The following is a 19,813-nucleotide window of genomic DNA, read 5'->3' as shown; positions in this document are numbered from 1 at the left end:
GCCCAGGTGGCTCTCAGGAATGTGAAGAGCTTCTCCGTAAGACAGACATCACATTTAGCTGTGTGTCACCTGACGGCCTCTCTCACCTTTAATAATCACAGGTGAAAATCTCAGGCATCTAAACTACAGTCAAAATCTTCACTTCAGAATGTTTTTTATATTTTGGTATACTGATGTTCTATTCTGCTGTGAAATATTAATAAACACGTTAAATTATAACGTGCCACCTTGAAACTCACACCAGTAACAGAGCATCGTTAACTGGCAGAACAATTAAGTCCTGTCATGTAGTTTCAGATTCAAAATGAAGTGTGTGTGTGTGTGTGTGTGTGTGTGTGTGTGTGTGTGTGTGTGTGTTGGTGCCTCAGGACGTCCTCACACTCTGCCGCCTCACGTTTTAATTGGCAGCAAACAAACGTTACTATTCATCGGTTAACGAGATGAAATTTTAAAGCATATGTTGGGCTGTGCGTGCCTCTAAGCCCACTTTCATCCGATTTCCTGGATGATGACCGCTGGCCCTGCACTCAGCACGGAGGGGTGTGTGTGTGTGTATGTGTGTGTGTGTGTGTGTGTGTGTGTGTGTGTTGGGAGGGGGGCAGATCATGCAGTCAGCTTTAATAGGCTTATACCCTGACATTTCTCTGCTAATGCACTTTGTCAACGCTCCCGCCGCCGCCGTCCGCATGCAAACAGCTTCCAGGATCAGGATTTACTCACACAGGAACAAAGTCTGGAGGCTGCTGCTGCCTCGAACGCACCATGATGCTTTCAGGTGACGTGCGGAAATCCAGAAACTGCTGGATTTTATTTTCACCAGATTAACTGAGGGACGCGCAGACAGCCGGGGGAAACCACCATGAACACGTTTCTATTAAACCAGTTGGTGAGCTTTATCTGACTCTATCTTTATCTAACTTTATCAAGCTCAGGGGTTTTCAAAGTGTGGTTCGGGGGCCCCTAAGGGTCTTTGAAAGTCCTCCAGGAGGTCCTCAGCAAAATGAGGAAAATAAAATGCCAAAAATGGTTGAGGGATCACTTAAGCATTTTCTTCTTTCTGGTTTAATCTCGCCACGTTTTGTCAGAATGTAAGTATGACATCCAAGCCGTTTAATTCACTGAACAAAATATGTACGAGTGAATGAATTTGACACGTCTCAGGTGTAGGTGGGGGTCCGGGCTTCACCAGGGTCACCTGGGGGGAAAAGCTCCTGGTCTATTCTCACAGGAATCGTTGCTCCCTCTGCTCTCAAGGCGCTGTGACCTCTGACCTCCTCGCCTGTCATGCTGATATCACAGGAAGTGAATCAGAGTGTGGTGTGACCTCAGAGGACGGTGGTCTGTCACCGGGTCACCATGACAACCTGCAGCACCGGCGAGGCCGAGCGGGGAAACCTTGTTTGCGTGCGAGTGAACGACCTGACTGGAGGCATCTGGGCGGCAGGAGGGCGGAGCCACAGCCCTGCAGGGTGACATCACTCACATCACACCGACATGACATCATGAAGACACAACGTCCTGATACTGATGCTGCCTTCAGGGCGCATGGGAGAGAAAAAAAAAGAGCTATTTGGAAGTGTGAAGAGGTTTGAATCCATCAGAGGTTTTGTGCAGACTGGCTACTCTCTCTCTCTCTCACACACACACACACACACACACACACACGGTGACACACGTGACATCATGTTTTATGGAAAAACAAACAGCGTCGACCACAAACCCGGCAGCCAGCCAGCAGCTGTTCCCTGCTGTGGTATTTAAGAGTTATGATCACAAAAAGCCTTCAGGGATGGAGATCAGTCAGTTTGGCTCATTTTGTGTGAAAGTCCTCGCATTAAACTTCAGATATTCCCAGGCTGGTGACTGGTGGGGCTACAACTCATGAATACTTTCACTGTCAGAGAGTCTATCAACCATTTTTCTGACTAATCAATGAATCATTTCAACTGCCAAATGTCAAATATAATGATACATCTGCATCACAAGTGGACAAAGGCCAAACACAAATCTTCAAATGTCCTACTCAGTCTGGCCAGCAGCCGGAAAAAAACCCACAAGTATTAATTTTGTAAAGATATGAACACAAAAACAAGCAAATCGAGGCATCTGTGAAGCCGTAACCAGCAAATATTTGGGGGTTTTACTAGGAATAAATTATTAACTAATAAATAAAGGTAATAAATAAATCACAATACTATCATACCATGACTTAAATATGATAATATCATATCGTGGGGCCTCTGGTGAATCCCACGTCTACTTTTTACTTGATAAATGACTAAAAGTATTCATTACCCAAACTGCATTAGATTAACTTTCTGTCAGTGAACTACTTGGATAATCAACAAATCGTTTCAGTGCAACAGACAACAAAGAAATCCAGTTCCCTAAGTATTTGTTTCCCCACCTGAAAGCTGACAGGAGCAGCATTTTCAAGCAGGGAGCTCATACGTCCCATGTTCCCATGTGCAGTGAACGCAGCAGAGGATCTACCGACACTTCATCTCAATCCTGCCACTCGCCGGAAACTTCCCACCTCCTCTCATCAGCAGCAACACGGCAGCTAAAAACCTCCACAGAGACCCAGGAAGACCTGACACACACACACACACACACACACACACACACTGCACCATGCTGACACGACTTTCCCCACAAACACAGAAACACACTGAGGTGTCAAGGGTCAGCTGAGCAGAGGCTGTTAAAGGTTTTCCATCATCATCATCATCATCATCATCATCATCATCACCATCATGCACCAGATGTGACTCATGGTGCGTTCAGACTATGAGCAACAGTCACTGGACTTCTATTCCCAGCTTCCCAGTTCCCTACGGCCTTTAAAAGCACCGTCGCAGACCTTCTGCATGTCCAGTGTCTAATCTCTCAAAAATGTTCCTCTGCTCTCCTCCCAGAGCGAGCAGTGGGCTTTCAGAGCTGCCACATCACTCCTCCTCCCTTTCCTCCATTCATTCCACTACGATATGAACATGAACTTTCAGAGCCCTCACACTTTCTTCACTCCAGTTTTCCATCAGCGGAATAAAGTCCTCCACATGAGTTTTCCTAAAAGCAGCAGCACTGTTGGCTTTTCAGGACTTTTTTTATGACTAGTAAACGGAACAAACACTCAAAATCACTGGGATGGACTTTTAATTTGAAAGAGCACAGGACTGAACCCCAGCTGCGTGCACCACCGAGGTCGACGTGAAGTTCATTTCACTTTAATCCAGCCTGATCACACTGACTGAACGGGGTAAACTCTTCAAAATAAAGGTACAGCAAGCAGTGCCAAAGCGACAAAAAATAATACTCATCTGCACAAAGACAAAATCAGATCAAAATGATTATGAAACAGGTATTTTTACTACAAAAAAAAACTGCCATCAATATCATCATTTTCAAAGCTGTTTTTTTTTTTTTTCCCTTGTGAAATACTGAGCGGTGCAGTAAGACCAAAGATCTCCTCTGATAATGAAGGAAATGAAATGAGCTGAAAAGGAATTCCCTCTTTGGTCGGACAACATTTTTCTACTCTAATCTAATTCTGAACTCTATTCTCTTTACAAACAACTTGTTCTCCATTTCAGTCTTTTTAAAACTGGAGGACACAAATCGCACTTTGGTTGGATGATTCCTGCAGCCAGGATTTACAAGAGGGCATTGCAAAAAGTTCAAAAAACCACACACACTCTCTCTCTCTCTCTATCACACACACACACACACACACACACACACACACAGAGGGAGGTCAGAGGTCAAATAGTGAGCATCACTGCAGAAACTGGAGGGGATGCAGCAGCTTGAGGCCAGTCTGTCCAGGTTTCTAAACACCACAACACCTCATAATGTTGATCTGTGCATTATTGCAATAAAACTGAACTGGGAGCTGCTGTCCAACATAAATGTTAACAAATGGGGGTCTGAGGGGGCCCCAGGGTCCCACTGCTCAGCAACAAGAGGAATAGTTCACTGTAATTTAATTCAGTTGACAGAGATTATCCCATTTAGAGACCGTCCACAAGAGAAAGACGAGGGTGGACAGAGAGCTACTAAAGTTTTACAGCTGCTCTGCTGATGTTTTCTCTCGGTTCTAGTAAAAGTCCTGGTGTGAAAACGCACTTCAGCGGCAGCACAAGATATCTGATTTAACATATTGTGATAATAAAAGTTATTGAGCTCGCTGACAGCAAAGCGAGCAGCGCTGCATGCTGATCTGTCCCATGTGACTCTGAGAGGACGGGGGCACAGAGTTCACTGCAAACTTGGTTCTATGAAGTGGAACAGAAAAAAAAGAGAAATGACAAAATACACAAAAGCTCAATGGTGAAAAGTCTATGGATGTTCTATAGATATATATTTTTAGTATGTGTTATTTTCTATTACATGTATAGTATGTAAAGGTTTTCTTCTTTTTTCATACGTTCTTTGTGTCAACTCCATTCATTACTTGTGTTGAATCATTTTTCTACAGATATATATTTCCTCTGGTGTTACGGAGTGTGTTTCTGTAATCTACTGTCTGAATAAGATGCTCCTGGAACACAATGGGATCCAGGTTAGGAACCCGCTGCCTTTAACTCAGAGGAGCTGGATTCAAACCCCTCCAGCCTGCCCAAGTGTCGCTGAGCCTCTTGGTGCTGCAGGGACGCTGCTGATATGACCTCTGACCCCTGACCCCTGCTCCTGCTCCTGCCGTGGAGGTGTTCAGGGTACAAAAGGGAGAGTTTCCCTGCCAGCCTCAGTACAGTGTCGGGTTATTCTTAGCAGCAGCAGCTTACAGTCTGGCTGCAGCGGCTCAGGTTTCCTCCCAGCAGGCCGGTGGCCGCCATGACCTCGGCCTTGGACATACCTGGCTGTCCCACTCTGAGCGCCCCCCCAACACACACACACACACACACACACACACACACACACACACACACACACACACTGACCAACACCTGGATGTGTCTAGAAACAAGTTGAAAAACTCGGCTCTGTGCTCTGTGAAAGCGTGAGGCTGCTCACCGTAGACCCGGAGCCAGCCCTGCTGCTGGGACAGCGTGTCCAGCAGGATCCGGTCCACCAGCGGGTCCAGGCAGCCCAGTCCGCCGTGAAGAGACTCCACGTCGCCTGCCACCGAGTCCGTCTCCATATCCTTTAAAACCCTCTGTGCTCTTTGAATAAAAAAAAAAAGAAAAGAAAAAGCCTTCTCCAAGTGTCGCTAGTCCCGGGAAAGCGAGTTTCTGTGTGAAAAGCGGCGGAGGAAGCGCGTCAAAGCGCCCCGTCACGGCCGGGCTGAGTCCTCCTAGCTAGCCGTTAGCTGCTGCGGCCAGCGGCGGTCCGGCAGCCCGGCTGGCTCGCTCGCATTGTTCGGCTCTCCCACGTTAGCTTAGCGGGGTGAAACTTCCAGCAGCCGGCGTCCAGGCAGAGCCGCGGAGTCGCTCTTCCAGCTCCGGGGGAAACCGTCCGCTGAGAAGCCGCTGTTCGGTCCCGTGTGAGCCGCAGAAAGTGTCCGGACTCCCGCCGCTGCGTGTCCCTCCGCCGCTCTGCCCGCGAGACACCGAGCCGTCCACTTTCCCCCCGCGCGCGCGCCCGACACCGCCACCGTGCACCACCCCGGCGACAGGGCGCGCTCCCGCGGCACCACAGGGCAGAGTGCGCGCATCAAAGGCGACGGGGGGGATGTTTTTTTTTCTCCCGTTGTTGTGTTTAAAAATGCTCAATAGATGCGTTATTTAAAAAAATAAAATAAAATAAAATAACAATAAAAATAACAAACATTATAATTAAAGGTACAGTAGAAGGTAGACATCAATGATACTACTACTACTACTACTAATAGTAATAATAATAATAATAATAATAATAATAATAGTAAAAGAAGGAAACAAAATAGAAGTTGTTTAAAAATAAAATGTCAACAAATATTTAATAGTAAAAATAGTTTCGTATCACAATAAAACAGTGATAGTTTTTCTGGTGCTGACAGAGGAAGAAATTCCCTGCACTGATGGGAACTTCCTTCACTCCTCCTGGTTTTATGTGTGCTTATTGATTCATGAACATTGGCTTTGAGTTTCAGTTCTTCTCCAACCAGTTCCACCACAGAGCCTCACCGGCAAGTTTAAAAAAAAAAAAAAAAAATTAGAATGAAGCTCAAGTGAGACACAGAACAGTCAACATGGATAAAAAAAAATAAATAAAAAGGAAAAGAAGGCTAAAGCAGGCAAACAACAGCAGCCAAACACACACACACACACACACACACACACACACAATAATTTTGTTATACATACACGTATTCTGTAATGCGTATATGTACTGATTTCTTGTATAAGCCAGTGTATATAAGTACTGATATATTTGGTATCTGTGCTGATTTCTTGATGTCTGCCTCGGTGTACAACAAATACCTCATTTTCATGTCAATAAAGCTCTTTTAAATTTGAATTCAGAGAGCAAGTGAGAGAGAGAGAGAGAGAGAGAGAGAGAGAGAGAGAGAGAGAGAGAGAGAGAGAGAGAGAGAGAGGTCAGACTGTTTATTTCAGGAATTCAAATCAACTTTTTTTTTAAATCTTATGTCAGTTTATTTAAATTAGTGAATGTATGTAGTTTGTGATTTGTGATGAAACAGCAGAGGCTCCGTGGACTGAAGAGAACAAATTTACTCATAAAACATAAAATCTGTGATATAAAAACCTGTGTCAGGTAAAAACAGTGCAGAGCAGCCTAACAACCTGCTGACATCCTGCGGCTGAAACTGCTGAGTCATGACTCCACTCAGACTGCTCAGTGTGCGTCTTTAAATAACCATAACCACTTCAACTTGAATACTGGTGACTCATGAGTCAGGCTGAGATATCAGTGACTTTGAATATTGATGAGTCATGACTTGCACGTTTTTGGACTCACACTTGAATCCTGATGATTTCTGCTGCATCACCATCTGCTGGAGCTCTCCTGTGGATGAGGCTGCAGCAGCACCTGGAGAAACTGAAACTTAACTTTAAAACCAGAGGAAAACTCTGCCTCAGACGTCACAGGTGAGCCTGTCCCTCTCTGTTTCTGTCTTTTCTGTTTCAAAATGTTTTTTTTTTTCCTTCATCCAAATGTGAAAAAACAGGTTTAGTGTCAAACGTCTGGAGGTTGTGTGAGTTTTTAGGAGAGTTATGTGACAGAAAGCACAGCTGATGATTTAGTCACATGAATAAAAATGATGAATAAAAGCTGTAAATGATATAGGTTCTTCATCTTCCCACCTCTTCCTCCACTGCTTATCATTTAAAAAAAAAAAAAAAAAAAAACACATTCAAGTATACAGTTATTTGAGACGTGCTCATTATAAGATTGTACAAAGAAACCGGAGTATAAATTAAATTAAAATAAAATAGAATAAAAATTCTAATCCCTGGTCTGCAACCAAAACAGCAATGGTCTGATCTGAAGACATGATGACGTCACATGTAAAAATAACCCTGGACCTTTAACGTTTGTTTTTTTTTTTCTCTCCTAAATTATGATGTTACAGGGCTGCAGTAGAGGGCGCTATGGAGCCTCTTATTAGTTTACAAGTTGAGGGGAAAAAAACGCCGCCAGAGAGGTGAGAAAAGGAAAGATGTCTCACTCGCACTCTATTTCCAGGAACAAAAATCAGACCAGAGCTGCTGTCAGTGTTTTAGTGCTCAGTCAAGGTTCTGTACTGTGAACATTTGGAATTTAGCTTTTCCTGTTTATATGATCCATAAATGATCTTTTATGAAGACGGCATCAAAATGTGATTTTTGTGTGAATGGTCACATTTAAAGGTTTTGTATTTTTTTTTCATGCTGCATTCAGTGCCCATAAAGTCAGAAAAAGTCACATGACCAGCTGCTAGGTTATTACCAGGTGTTTGTGTTCAGGTGGCAGTAGCATGAACCAATCACATCGTCCGCTGAAAGATGTAAACGTTGAACAAACGCCAGGAGGAAATTACATCACTGTTTCAGTCTCTTACAAACACTATAATGACAAAAAAAAGCTATATGGATTTTATTTAGCGTACTGTTGAGCTGAAAGTTTGTTTTCCGGTCAGCCACAGGTGACGCATCATGACTTGTAAACTCTGGGATCACAGAACTTATTCATATTTACACCTCGGTTGGCCATTCCAGAGCTAATTCTCTGTGGTAAACTTGGAAATTTCCGACCATTCGAGTTGATGAGGAGTACCTGAACGCACCGTTTCTTCATTAAAACTGAGGAGCTGCTGCTGCCGGCCAATCAGAGCCCAGTATTGTGACAACTTCTGCACATTCAGTCAGTCCAAGTTTGAGCTCCACCTGGAAACAGGATACGGAAAATCTTCAGAGCAGATCTGAAACCTGAAACCTGAAACCTGAAACCTGAAACCTGAAGTCTGGAGTCTGGAGTCTGTTTAGCGACCAGACATAAATAAAGTTGTTGGAAATGGAAATAGGAAGAGAACGCTGGTGCCTGAGGAAGAGGATGGACTCAAACTTCACTGGGAAAATGTGTCAGTAAACCAGTGAAACCACAGAGCCAGCAGGTGGTCAACCCAGAGGCCACAATCCCTCTGGAGCCTGCCAGGACGACCCTGAGGACACATCTGTCGCTCCATAGACGATCTTTGACGCTGCCGAACTACAGCGGCATCAATTCAGCCGGAGTAACACCGGAAGAGCATTTTGCTTTCAAAATAAAGACACTAAAAAAAAACTATTGATTACAAAGTAAAGTAAATAAGGTTTGTTGGTGTAAACAACAACAACAAACAGATGCAGGAGTCATGATGTGGAAGTGCAGCTGTTAAAGGGACAAACAGCTCCTCTCTCTCCTCTGTATCACTCCTCCTCTTCACAGACAGACCGTCATGTCTGAGCGGCAGTAAACCAGGAGTTTTTCTTTTTCTGTTGCTGCTGTTCCTCTTCATATCGGTCACACGGGAGGGGAGAGTTTTTTCAGCCTAGCAGTTGAAAGTCTGGGCCTCACATCAGCCGACAGGTGAGCTGACAGGTGAGCGGTTTGCCTGCTCTCTGTGGGCTCTGACCGCTGCAGTCCCTTTACTGTTTCACTCACTTCCAGTTTGTTGTTGATTTTGTTTGTTGTGTCTTTATGTTCATCAGCACATATCATTCACTGCAGCATCGGGTTTATACAGCGGAGCTCTGGCCTGATCACACCACTGTGTAATATATTCTGTAGTGTGTGTGTGTGTGTGTGTGTGTGTGGTGTCTGAAGGTGAACTTTGGTTTAGATGGAGGGTGATATGGTTTTGAGTGAGTTTGGTTTTGCAGAATCAGAATCAGAAATATTTTGTGGAAATCAGGTCAGCTGCTGCTGCTGAAATTCTCAAGAGAAAAATTAAATATAAGTATACATGAAAATCTAAGAAATAGATGGGGAAAATAAGAAACATAATATATGCATTGGAAATTTGTAAAAAACAAACAAAACAAAACAAAAAATCCATACATATATACTGAGAGAGAGAGATACACACATCTCTCTCTCTCTCTCTCTCTCTCTCTCTCTCTCTCTCTCTATATATATATATATACATGTCTAATACATAGACACATATATGTGTTATGTAAAAATATACACATTAATCATACAATAATCAAGTCAGTTTATTTCTATAGCGTATTTAATAGAACAAAGCGTTGCCCAAAGTGCTGCACAATAACAGATACAGTACATCATTAGACAAAAACTCAGACAAGTTAAACCAAATTAGTCCATCAGAATGAGAGCAGATCTCACAACAAGGAGAACGAAGACACTGGAACAAAATAAAACAACGTAAAAACAAATTTAGCCATAAAAAACTGAGGTTAAAAAAAAAAAAAAAAATCAGTGATAAAAATCAAATTTGATGCGGCCGATAGCGCAGCATTATTAACAATATTACAACAGTAAACATGGAAATCAGAAACTGAGCGTATGTATAAGTAAAACCTGTATACACCGTGTATAAACCAGGGTGTCACAGTGAGCACGTTTACATGCAGACCTTATTCCTGTATTAACCGGAATATTCGCAATATTCCGGTTGCGCACGTGTCATGTAAACACGCACCGAACCCGATTAAGGTCATATTCCGGTTGGAGAGAATTCCGAATAAGCCCCCTGGAATATTCCTGTTCCAACCGGAATATTGGGGCATGTAACCACCTTAGTCGGAAAACTCCCCGAACCGGAATATTCAGTCACGACTGCGCATGCTCGACTCACAAGGACTTCTGTGGCGTCTTCGTTGCTATGGTTACCTGCAAGCGGCAAACGGCATGGCGAACAGCAGCAAGAGCCAAGAGACTGCAGTCCGCCTTCAGCTAATGAAAGACTTAAATATCACGGAGGATATCGATGGGAGAAAACATAGAACTAGCGACAGAAGAAGAAGAAAAAGAAGAATAAGACGAGGAAGAAGACTTCTTCGTCTGTTTTTCCGGCAGACCAGACGCCTATACGCGTGCTGCTGCCCCCCGCGGCTGAGTGTCGCATTACGTCAGAGAGTGGAATACGCCGAAACACGGGAGCATGCCAAGTAACATGTAAACGGAATATTCCAGTTGCCGCGGCGCAGTTACCTTAGCCGGAATATTGAGCCGAACCGGAATATGGTGTGCATGTAAACGTACTCAGTGTGCAGCTCTACAGTTTATTATGGGAGTTTGAAGCTTGTCAAGGTGTGTGTGTGTGCAGTTTTGCAGTTGTGTTTACAGTTCTGGAAAATGGAACAAAATATTTAAAAATCTCTTGGCAATCAGGAAAAAAACTGTAGTTCTAACAATAGCGTGCTTTTATTTTGAAAGTCGACAGCCTCGACCCGGAAACTGACCGGCCGCTCGGCTCTGCAAACTTCACGAGCGGCACGGACGACTTCCGGTGTGAGTTCCGTGGTGAAGTGCGGCGCCCGGCTCCGGTCCGGACCCCTCGGTGTGTTTCGGTGTGTATCGCGGTGCGTATCGCGGGGATTATCGCGGTGTTTCACCATGTCGGGACTGCGGCTGCTCAAGTCTCTGGTGCACGAGCGGCTGGCGGCGGCGGCGGAGGAGATCTTCGGCCTGGTGGAGCGGATCATCACGGAGCACGAAGAGGAGCTGCTCCGCCTGTACCGGCAGCCCAGCGGCGGCCCGGGGCCCCGCGGAGGGACGCGCGGAGACGGTGCGTGTGCGTGCGTGCGTGCGTGTGTGTGGAGAGACACGTTCAGTTAACCTGCTGTATGTGTGTGTGTGTGTGTGTGTGTGTGTGTGTGTGTGTGTGTGTGTGTGTGTGTGTGTGCTGCTGACTCAGGTGAGGTTTGACTGTGTCAGCAGGACACACACACACACGCGCGTCAGGCTGTTAAAGTGACATGTCACACACACACACACACACACACACACACACACACACACACACACACACACACACACACACGGGGAGCACACGGCTGTGTTTCTCATCAGGTTTAAGTTTTATTTTGTTAAATGTCTGCAGAGTGGGTTTGCTGGTCTCAGCTGGGTTTTTATTGTTTGTTGATGTTCAGAGGAGCAGCAGTTTGTTTTCTGAGGATGAGGATGAGGATGAGGAAGATCAAATTAATGACCCAGAGGATGAATCTGACGCTTCAGACTGTCTGTCTGGACTCTGGTTCTGATGTCAGATGCTCTTCTGTTCTGTCGGTTCTGTCCTGAACTCCTGAGACATTTCAGAGTTTTACTTTCTGAGAGCCGAGCAGCGTTCCTGTCAGCTGCAGTCTGTCTTTAAGTAAAGAAACACAAGAAAACAAAAGTAAGTAAGTAAACAAAACTGCCAGAAAACAAAACAAAACAGAAAATTATCAGAAAAAATGGATTTGATCTACACGTTGTTAGCCACCGCTGAAAAACAGCAGCTTCATTTGTAACAGCACCATGAAGAAATTAACTTTCAGGCTGACTGACACACAAGAGTTTCAGTCCAAGGTTATCATCGTTAACTAAAACTCGCTAAATAAGGAAAACTAGGCGTGGAAAAATATTGTGTTAACAGAAATAAAAGCGAGGCTTTACAAAATAACGATAATGTCTTTAGTTTTCATCTGTCAGTTTATTTTGTTGTTCATCCTCAGTGAAGACAAAAATGAATTAAAACTAAACTGAAATTGAAAACAAAAAGTCAAAATAAAAATAAAAATGGAAAATGTGAAACTGTAAAACTGTGTTTCAGTCTGGGACGGCGTCACGGTCCAGAGCCTCGGTCTGTTGGAAGGTCAGATCGGCTGCTGGATCAGAGTTCTTGCGTCTAAAGGATCTTTAACCTGCTCTCTCTTTCCTCTGCAGGCCTGCAGCGACTCACTGGCCCCGCCTCCCCGCCGCCGGACAACCAGCCGCAGCCCGCCGTCATCAAACAGGAGCAGGAAGAGGTCTGGACCGGACAGGAAGTGCAGGACCAGGTGCCACCGCCACCTGAAAGGGAGGCCGAGGTCATCAAGTTCATCTACAGCCCCGTGTGCAAGAGCGAGCAGCCTCACACTGACTCCGCCTCCTGCCACGACGCCATCAAGGCGGAGCTGCCGGACGAAGACGCCCTGCCGTGCACCGCCAACCACGCCCTGCAGGAAGAGGCGTCTGACCCGCCGCCCTCCACTGCCGTCGACGGAGACGAGGGCGAGGCGAGCGGCGCCCCCTGCTTCTGCAGGGTGTGCGGCATGACGTTCAGCTACCGCGGCTCGCTGCTCAACCACGTGGAGATCCACGCCGACGACGCCCACTGCCTGTGCGGCATGTGCGGCAAGCTGTTCCCCACGCGGCGCTGCCTGCTGGAGCACCTGCAGAGCCACGTCAAGGTGCACGTCTGCGAGTTCTGCGGCAAGAACTTCCGGCGGCAGGTGGACCTGTCGGTGCACGTGCGCTGCCACACGGGAGAGAAGCCGTTCGCCTGCAAGGTGTGTGGAAAGGGCTTCAGCCGCAAGGGCAACATGGAGATCCACATGAGGACGCACACGGGCGAGAAGCCGTACCGCTGCGGCGTCTGCGGGAAGTGCTTCAACATCGCTTCGTCCATGATCCGTCACTCGCGGACGCACTCGGGCGAGAAGCCGTACAGCTGCCAGTTCTGCTTCAAGGGCTTCACCAACAGCTCGGACATGAAGATCCACATGAGGACGCACACGGGCGAGAAGCCCTACACGTGTCCTATCTGCGGCAAGGGCTTCCCGCTCAGCACGCCGCTCAAGTACCACATGAAGAACCACATGGAGGAGCGGCCCAACTGCTGCAGCGAGTGTGGCAAGTGCTTCAGCGACGCCTACTCACTGCGGCGGCACATGAAGAGCCACGCCGAGGAGAAAGCCTCCTAACCAGCGGAGCGGGAGCCGTCTACAAGGTCGAGTTGTTTTAGAAGCCAGATCCCTGTTTCCAGTCTGAACGGCTTTACAGGCCCAGCAGCTCACAAACAAACTGAACAGGATTTGACTTCATCCTCACGGCGGGCGAGAAAACACCCTCAGATGAAACAGGGAGAAAGGGAAGTAACGTTGAGCCAGGTGGACCACAGGTGCCGACCAGCTGGGACACTGATCAAATAAAGATGTACCATGTAAATGATGCAGAGTTTTGATTGGTCGGGTTCCGCTGAAGTGACCAGCGCAGCTTTTGAGTTCAGATTGAAGCCCTCAGCTCCGCCTGCCGGGTCTGGCTGAAACAGAAACGACACTGCAGCTGTTTCCTGGTGCTGAACGGCGTGATCGCCACCTCGGCGTCGCCACGGGTCACGTCAGCGTGAAACAGGAAGCAGAGGATCCACAGCTGCTGGGCTGTGAGGGGGAAGCTAACCCTGTCCCAGAAGCCCTGCTGTTGAGTTGTTGTAGTTCACTCTGTCAGAGTATGAAGATGCAGTAACTCAAGAATGTCATCATACATGCTGAACTGGCTTGGTATCTGACTGTCACTGCATGATGTCCCACAATGCAGCAGCAAAATGCAGTAGTGGACAGGCAGGAGCTCCTCACTGTTTGAAAATGAAAAATGAACGGATCAACTGGTCGAGAGTCTCTGAGTCTCAGGAGGCAACGGGGAAACTAAGAAGTTCATCAGAACCCCATCTGAACCTAAATATCTGCTGAGATACATGTTTGTGTACGACCCCAATCCCCCAAAAAGTTGGGACAGTACGGAAAATGCCAACAACAAACAAAACGGAGTCATTTGTAAATTATATTCACCCTGTACTATAATGAAAACACTACAACAACTTATTATTATTTGATGTTTTACCATGTTAATTTAGGGAACATTATTCTCAAAGTGCTGGATTATTCACCGACAAATCTGTTGGCAAACTCGTGAGCCTCACCCCGTCCTGCTCAAGAAGGACTAGGACTTTCTTGGAAGCTCCTTGTATTCTAACAGGATCGTCTCACCTGTTTCACATCACCGTCTAATTTCAACTGGTCACATCGTTATTAGTCCTAAATTGTTCCTGTCCCAACTTTTTGAACCGTGTTGCAGGCATGCATTTCAATAGGATTTGGGGCATTTCGCTCTCTACAACACACAATATAATTTAAAAAATTCAAGGAAAACAGGCAAATGTCGGTGCATAAAGGGCAAAGCCAGAAACACCTTCTGAACGCACGTGATCTCTGATCCCTCAGACGTCACGGCCTTAAAACCCACCATGCGTCTGCAGTGGACATCATGACATGGAACACTTTGGTAAACCCTTATCAGTTTACACCGTTCGCCACTGCATTTAGAAATTCAAGGCTTTACAATGCAGCCTTTCATCAGCGCTGTCCAGAAGCGCTGCCGACCTCTGGGCTCGGCCTCGTCTCAGATGGACAGTTTGTTTTGTGGTCCCGTAAAAACAGCTGTTGTGTTCTCCGGGCTCAGTGTCAGACTTCTGTGAGGGCAGCATTAATACAGAAAGATATGGACAAATTTTGGAGCAACGTGTGCTGCCATCCAGGCGTCATCTTTTCCAGGGTGGTTCCTGCATTTTCCAGCAGGACGACACCAAACCGCATTCTGCCTGGATTACGAGCGCCCAGCTGCTATCCCGCTGCGCCTGCAGTCCTGACCCGTCTCCAGCTGAGAATGTGTGGCACATTACGGAGCAGAAAATACGACAACCACGACCCTGTACAGATGTGCAGCTGCTCAAACACTTGGTGTTATTAAAGGAAGGGGTGATGTTACACAGAGGTAAAGCCTCACCTGTCCCAACACTTTTGGAGCATGTTGCAGTCGTCAGATTTAAAATGAGTGTATGTTTTCCAAAAACAACAATACATGTATATCTTCAAAAACAATGAAGATGACTGGGTAAAGTACATTGTCTTTATTCTGTTTTTCTTTGAGTCGAAGTTCAGGTAAATTTACAAATGACTGCTCTCTGTTTTCATGTGGATTTCATTTACCGTCCCAACTGTTTTTGGAATTGGGGTTGTATTTGTTCTCTTGCTGTTTTTTGAATCTGGAGTTGAAAGCTGTCGGTCACATGACGTGTTGCATCATTTCGGGGTTAGTAAAAACCAGAGCAGTATGTTGGGTGGTTACCATGGATGTTAGTGTACAGTTGGTGTTTAGTGTTAGTGTGTGCTGGGCCTCTGGGACACAGCTACACATCAGCTCAGAGGTCCCAGCTCTGATTAGGAGAAATGCCCTTCCCAATGGGACGTCCCGCTGCGGAGCTGGGACTGGGATATTTTATTTCTCCATTTTGTGCACCACCAACTTTTCTTCATCATCCAACCAACAGACGCAGGGAAAGGCTCCGGGCCGCAGTGAGCAGTGAACCTGCTCAACACGACCAGGTGGAGCTCTTGAAATCAGCCCAGTGCAAACTGGGAGGTTTGGTCTGGTCATTTCCCAGCTCCCAGGAGCTCTTGAACGCAGCGTTTGGCCTGATTGGCTCAGACGCCGGCTCCCTTGTCCCTCCTGAACGTGTCGCACTGCAACAAGACAGAAAACTCTGATCTGTTCTCTGGGAACAAATGACTCACTAACCTGTAAGGCGCCTTGAGGTAACTTCTGTTCTGATTTGACGCTTTACAAATAAAGCTGAGCTGAGCTGAGTAACCAGAGACAGACAGCAGACTCTTGTGACCAGATCTGCTCATTAAATTAAAAGAACACACGATAAACCTGTATCATTGTAAAATAAAACTACAGAGAACACTAGATTGAAGCTGAACGTGTTTTTAAATAAAAATCCACTCAGAGTAAAAGCTTGTTTGTCACTGACTGTGTTATATATGTGTCATATTTGGGTATTTGGTGTTTTTGCAAACTCTTTCCCACACAGGAAGTCACATTTCTCCCAGTCCCAGGTTCAGTAGAAACTCTGAGTGTGGGCATCAGAGTTGGGTCGGCTCTGTCCTGGTGGGGTTTTCGGCTTCCTGTCTGCAGCTCTGGGATCAGGTGAGGCTCCTCCGTCCTCCTGCAGGACGTCCTGAACCTTCATTCTGCTGCTCAGAACAGAAAACTCCTCTTCCTCTTCATCAGGAGCCAATCAGACAGTTCAGGTTTATTTACAGCTCGATGTCACTGTTTCCAGTCTCAGAGGGCTTTTCCACAGCCTCATGTTGAGAACATGCAGGGCGATGCCTCCTGACCGGATCCTCATCACAGACAAGAAGAAACTCCAACCCTGCGTTCCAAATCACATACTTATACTTTTTACTTTTAGTAGGTACTGCAGCTGCCCTTACAAAGTATGTAGTTTAGTATGAAATATGCATGCATATGCATACTATTGGGACACACTACATACATCGTCCCTGAAGTCCGGCCCTCTCGCTCACTTCCACCGCCGTCTGTAGCGGCAAATTTGAATGTTGTTGTCAAAATGCCGGTGCTGTTTCATACCGCGCTGTCCTTCGTCATATTTATTATCTTCTATCTTCCTGTCACTTCTGCTGTCACTGAGCGAGTTTTGTGCGATATGTGTGTTTTGTTGTCGTCCGTATGTGGGCGTGGCCTGTACACGCAGTGCGACGTAACGTGCGCTGCACAAAGGATTGTGGGTCAGAATGGCCAGAGCAGCATGCTGAAATCCAGACTGCGAAATCTGACCGGATGTAGTAGAACATCCTGGTACTCTTGGCATACTGCATCTGACATACTATGTATTGGGACATACTAAATCTTTTTTTTCCCTACTAAATAGTATGATAGTATGAGTATTGGAACGCAGGGTATGACAACCCAGCCAGGCTGATGGAGGTGATGCCATCTCCTCACGCCCTTTGACCTCTGGCTCTCTCAGCTGAGCGCCGTCTTCCTGCTGCACAAACAAACTTCCTGTCTGACCTCGGCTGCATGGAGATTTTTTTTTTTTTTTTTGGAAAATGCAGCATTTTTCTGTGTTTGGACCTCCTGTTCTCACAAAATCAGCATTTCCAGTCACCAAAAACACAACATCTGGAAAACTATCTACAAAAGTGAAAATTTTGAAAACGGTGTTCTTCTTCTGTGGTGTGGACGGTGAACAGGAAGCAGTTTGATAACTGTGATGTCTTTCCAACAACTCTGCTTCACTTCTTTACAGAATTCTTATCATTTGCATGTGTGTGTGCTGGTGCTTGAATTACAGCTGCTGTTTTTTCTAGTAGTTTACCTTGTAAAGTCTGCAGCTTCAGCCCATTTTCAAACTCAGAATAATCCAAGTCATTTCCATCCAGAAAACATTTTTTCAACCCTCAGGTTTTGTAGATGTTTGGAGGTCTGCCATGAACCTGGAAGCAGGACTGACTGTTTACAGAAGTTCGCCCTCTGGTGGTCAGAAATCACTTAGTGCAACTTTGAGGACACCATGAAATGGACTCTTACTTTCTTAATTTGCTGTATTTCCTGTTGAAACAGGAAGTTTGGGCAGGACGTGGTGCAGGGAAGGATCATTCACACACGCAGACCAACAGGATCTCAGTTTGGGAGAGGAAAAACTTTTATTTTGAAGGGAAAGCTGGATGAGAGTGTGTGTTTAAAGATTTGTGAAGGTTTTTATTGGTTGAAATTTTAATTTATGGCCACTGGTGCAGGATGATGATGTCACTGTTTAAGATGCTCTGCTTGACAGGAAGTAGAGGTCATGTGAGGTCGTTTCATGGAAAAAATGTTTAAAATTTAATGGATTTGACCATGAATGTTGCATGAGGGTCTACCATGGTGGCACAGGACAAGAACAGGCCTTACCACCCCAGCAGAACACACACACACACACACACACACACCTACCTGCTCCCCATGCTGATCCTAACATCATCGTAACATTGTCAAATGACGTCGAAATGTGATGACTTTCTCCTTTCTGTAAAAACACCTGCATTCTGTTATAGTGTGCCACATGCTGAATGAAAAAAACTTGAACGCAAAACATAATTTTCCCATTTTGTCATCAGATCTGGGATCTGCAGGACAGGAGCTCTCTTTCCCTTCACCTTAAAGGATCATTCCAGTATTTTTTTCCACCTTTTGGGGTCCAAATGACTGACAGGGACATGATGTTTTTGAATTGAATGGGATGGCTTCAGCCTGCAGGGGCGGCTCTACCAGGGGGGCCTGGGCTGGCAGCTGCCACCCTAAACACCCCAGCTGCTCTGATGGAAAAAAAACAAATGTTGTCGCTGGAGTGAAACTGGTGTGTCTGAGTGCCAGTGAACGTGTCATGAGACGAGCCGGCGGCAGGTTCCTCTCTTGTTCCTGTGTGGATCTGAGCAGCGACACAAACAGAACCAGTGATCCCAGCAGAACCAGACTAGTTTGACTTTCACTCTGAACAAACCAGAGGAGGCACAGCTGGAGGCTCTTGGGTTCAAACAGTTTGATCTTCAGGAAAAGTGACGATTTCTTTCTTCCCCTCGCTCTGCCGCCTGTGGCCCCTCATCAAAGTTACTCTAGTCCCCTCTCTGCTCAAGTGCCTCTTTAATCCAAGCAGCCGGATCACAAAAAGATAAAAACAGGATTATTTTTTTATGTCTGTGTGAAAACAACATCAGCTTTCAGTCCAAATTAAATCTGAGCTAAACAGAGAAAAACAGATTCAACAGGTTTTCTCTGTTTGATCAAACCTTCACTTTCCTTCTGCTTCTCCTGCAGCAGCAGCCTCCTCTTTTCCTCTCTTCCTCCTCCTTCTTTCCTCCTCCTTTCCTCTCTTCCTCCTCCTCTCCTTTCCTCCTTCCCCTCCATTCCTCTCCTCCTCCTCCTTTCCTTCCCTTCTTCCTCCACCTCCTTTCCTCTCCTTTCCTCCCCTCCTCCTCTCCTCTCTTCTTCCTCCTTTCCTCTCTCCTCCTCCTTTCCTTTCCCCTCTTCCTCCACCTCCTTCTCCTGTCCTCTCCTCCTCCTTCCCTCCTCTCCTCTCCTCTCCTCCTCCTCCTCCTCTCCCCCATGCTTCCTGCACCTCACATGTGGTGGATGTGTGTGTGAACGGGTCATCGTCCAGGATTCCCGCAGCAGAAGAAGAAGAGCACGGCACCACTTCCTGTTTTCTTGTTAAGTTTTTATTATGCTTAAAAAAGAAAATTAAAAGACAGAGGAGGCGGTGATCAAAGAAAAAGAAAAAAATATATATTCATATTCAAATATCTTTATACTTTTCTATTCATATACGATTAACAATGCAAAGAAAATAATTCCCATAGTAGTAGTGCTTAAGTAAAGTTCAATATAGACTTTTATTATAACAAAATAGGCAGTTTACCGAGGGTTAAATATCTGTCAAAATCTCATTGTACAATAATTGTCTCCATTTTTGCATCTGCGTGTAGCTGACATACGTACGGACACTCGACATGGCAGTTCCTCTCTCGTGTCGTGGAAGGATTCGCAGGAACAGAAACAATAATAATAACAATAA

At 45.9% G+C, this 19,813-nt stretch overlaps 2 protein-coding genes across 2 annotated transcripts in view; one reads left to right on the top strand and one right to left on the bottom strand.

Moving 5' to 3' along the window:
- rasal2 (RAS protein activator like 2) overlaps positions 1 to 5,559 on the bottom strand; it is a 120,175-nt gene extending 114,616 nt beyond the window's left edge. Inside the window, exon 1 of the mRNA XM_030073835.1 lies at positions 5,014 to 5,559. Coding sequence (XP_029929695.1) covers positions 5,014 to 5,140 — 127 coding nt within the window. The 5' untranslated portion in view covers positions 5,141 to 5,559. The remainder of the gene's footprint in view (positions 1 to 5,013) is intronic.
- Positions 5,560 to 10,879: 5,320 nt separating this feature from the next.
- LOC115375227 (zinc finger protein OZF-like) lies at positions 10,880 to 16,172 on the top strand. Its single transcript, XM_030074624.1, has 2 exons — positions 10,880 to 11,158; positions 12,298 to 16,172. Exons 1-2 carry the CDS (start codon positions 10,987 to 10,989, stop codon positions 13,314 to 13,316), a joined length of 1,191 nt encoding a protein of 396 aa, XP_029930484.1. The 5' UTR covers positions 10,880 to 10,986; the 3' UTR covers positions 13,317 to 16,172.
- Positions 16,173 to 19,813: the final 3,641 nt, after the last annotated feature.

The sequence above is a fragment of the Myripristis murdjan genome, chromosome 17, assembly GCF_902150065.1.
Source record: "Myripristis murdjan chromosome 17, fMyrMur1.1, whole genome shotgun sequence".
NCBI lineage: Eukaryota > Metazoa > Chordata > Actinopteri > Holocentriformes > Holocentridae > Myripristis > Myripristis murdjan.
Note: the sequence above shows the minus strand (reverse complement) of the source record. Positions and strands in the feature narration are given on the sequence as shown.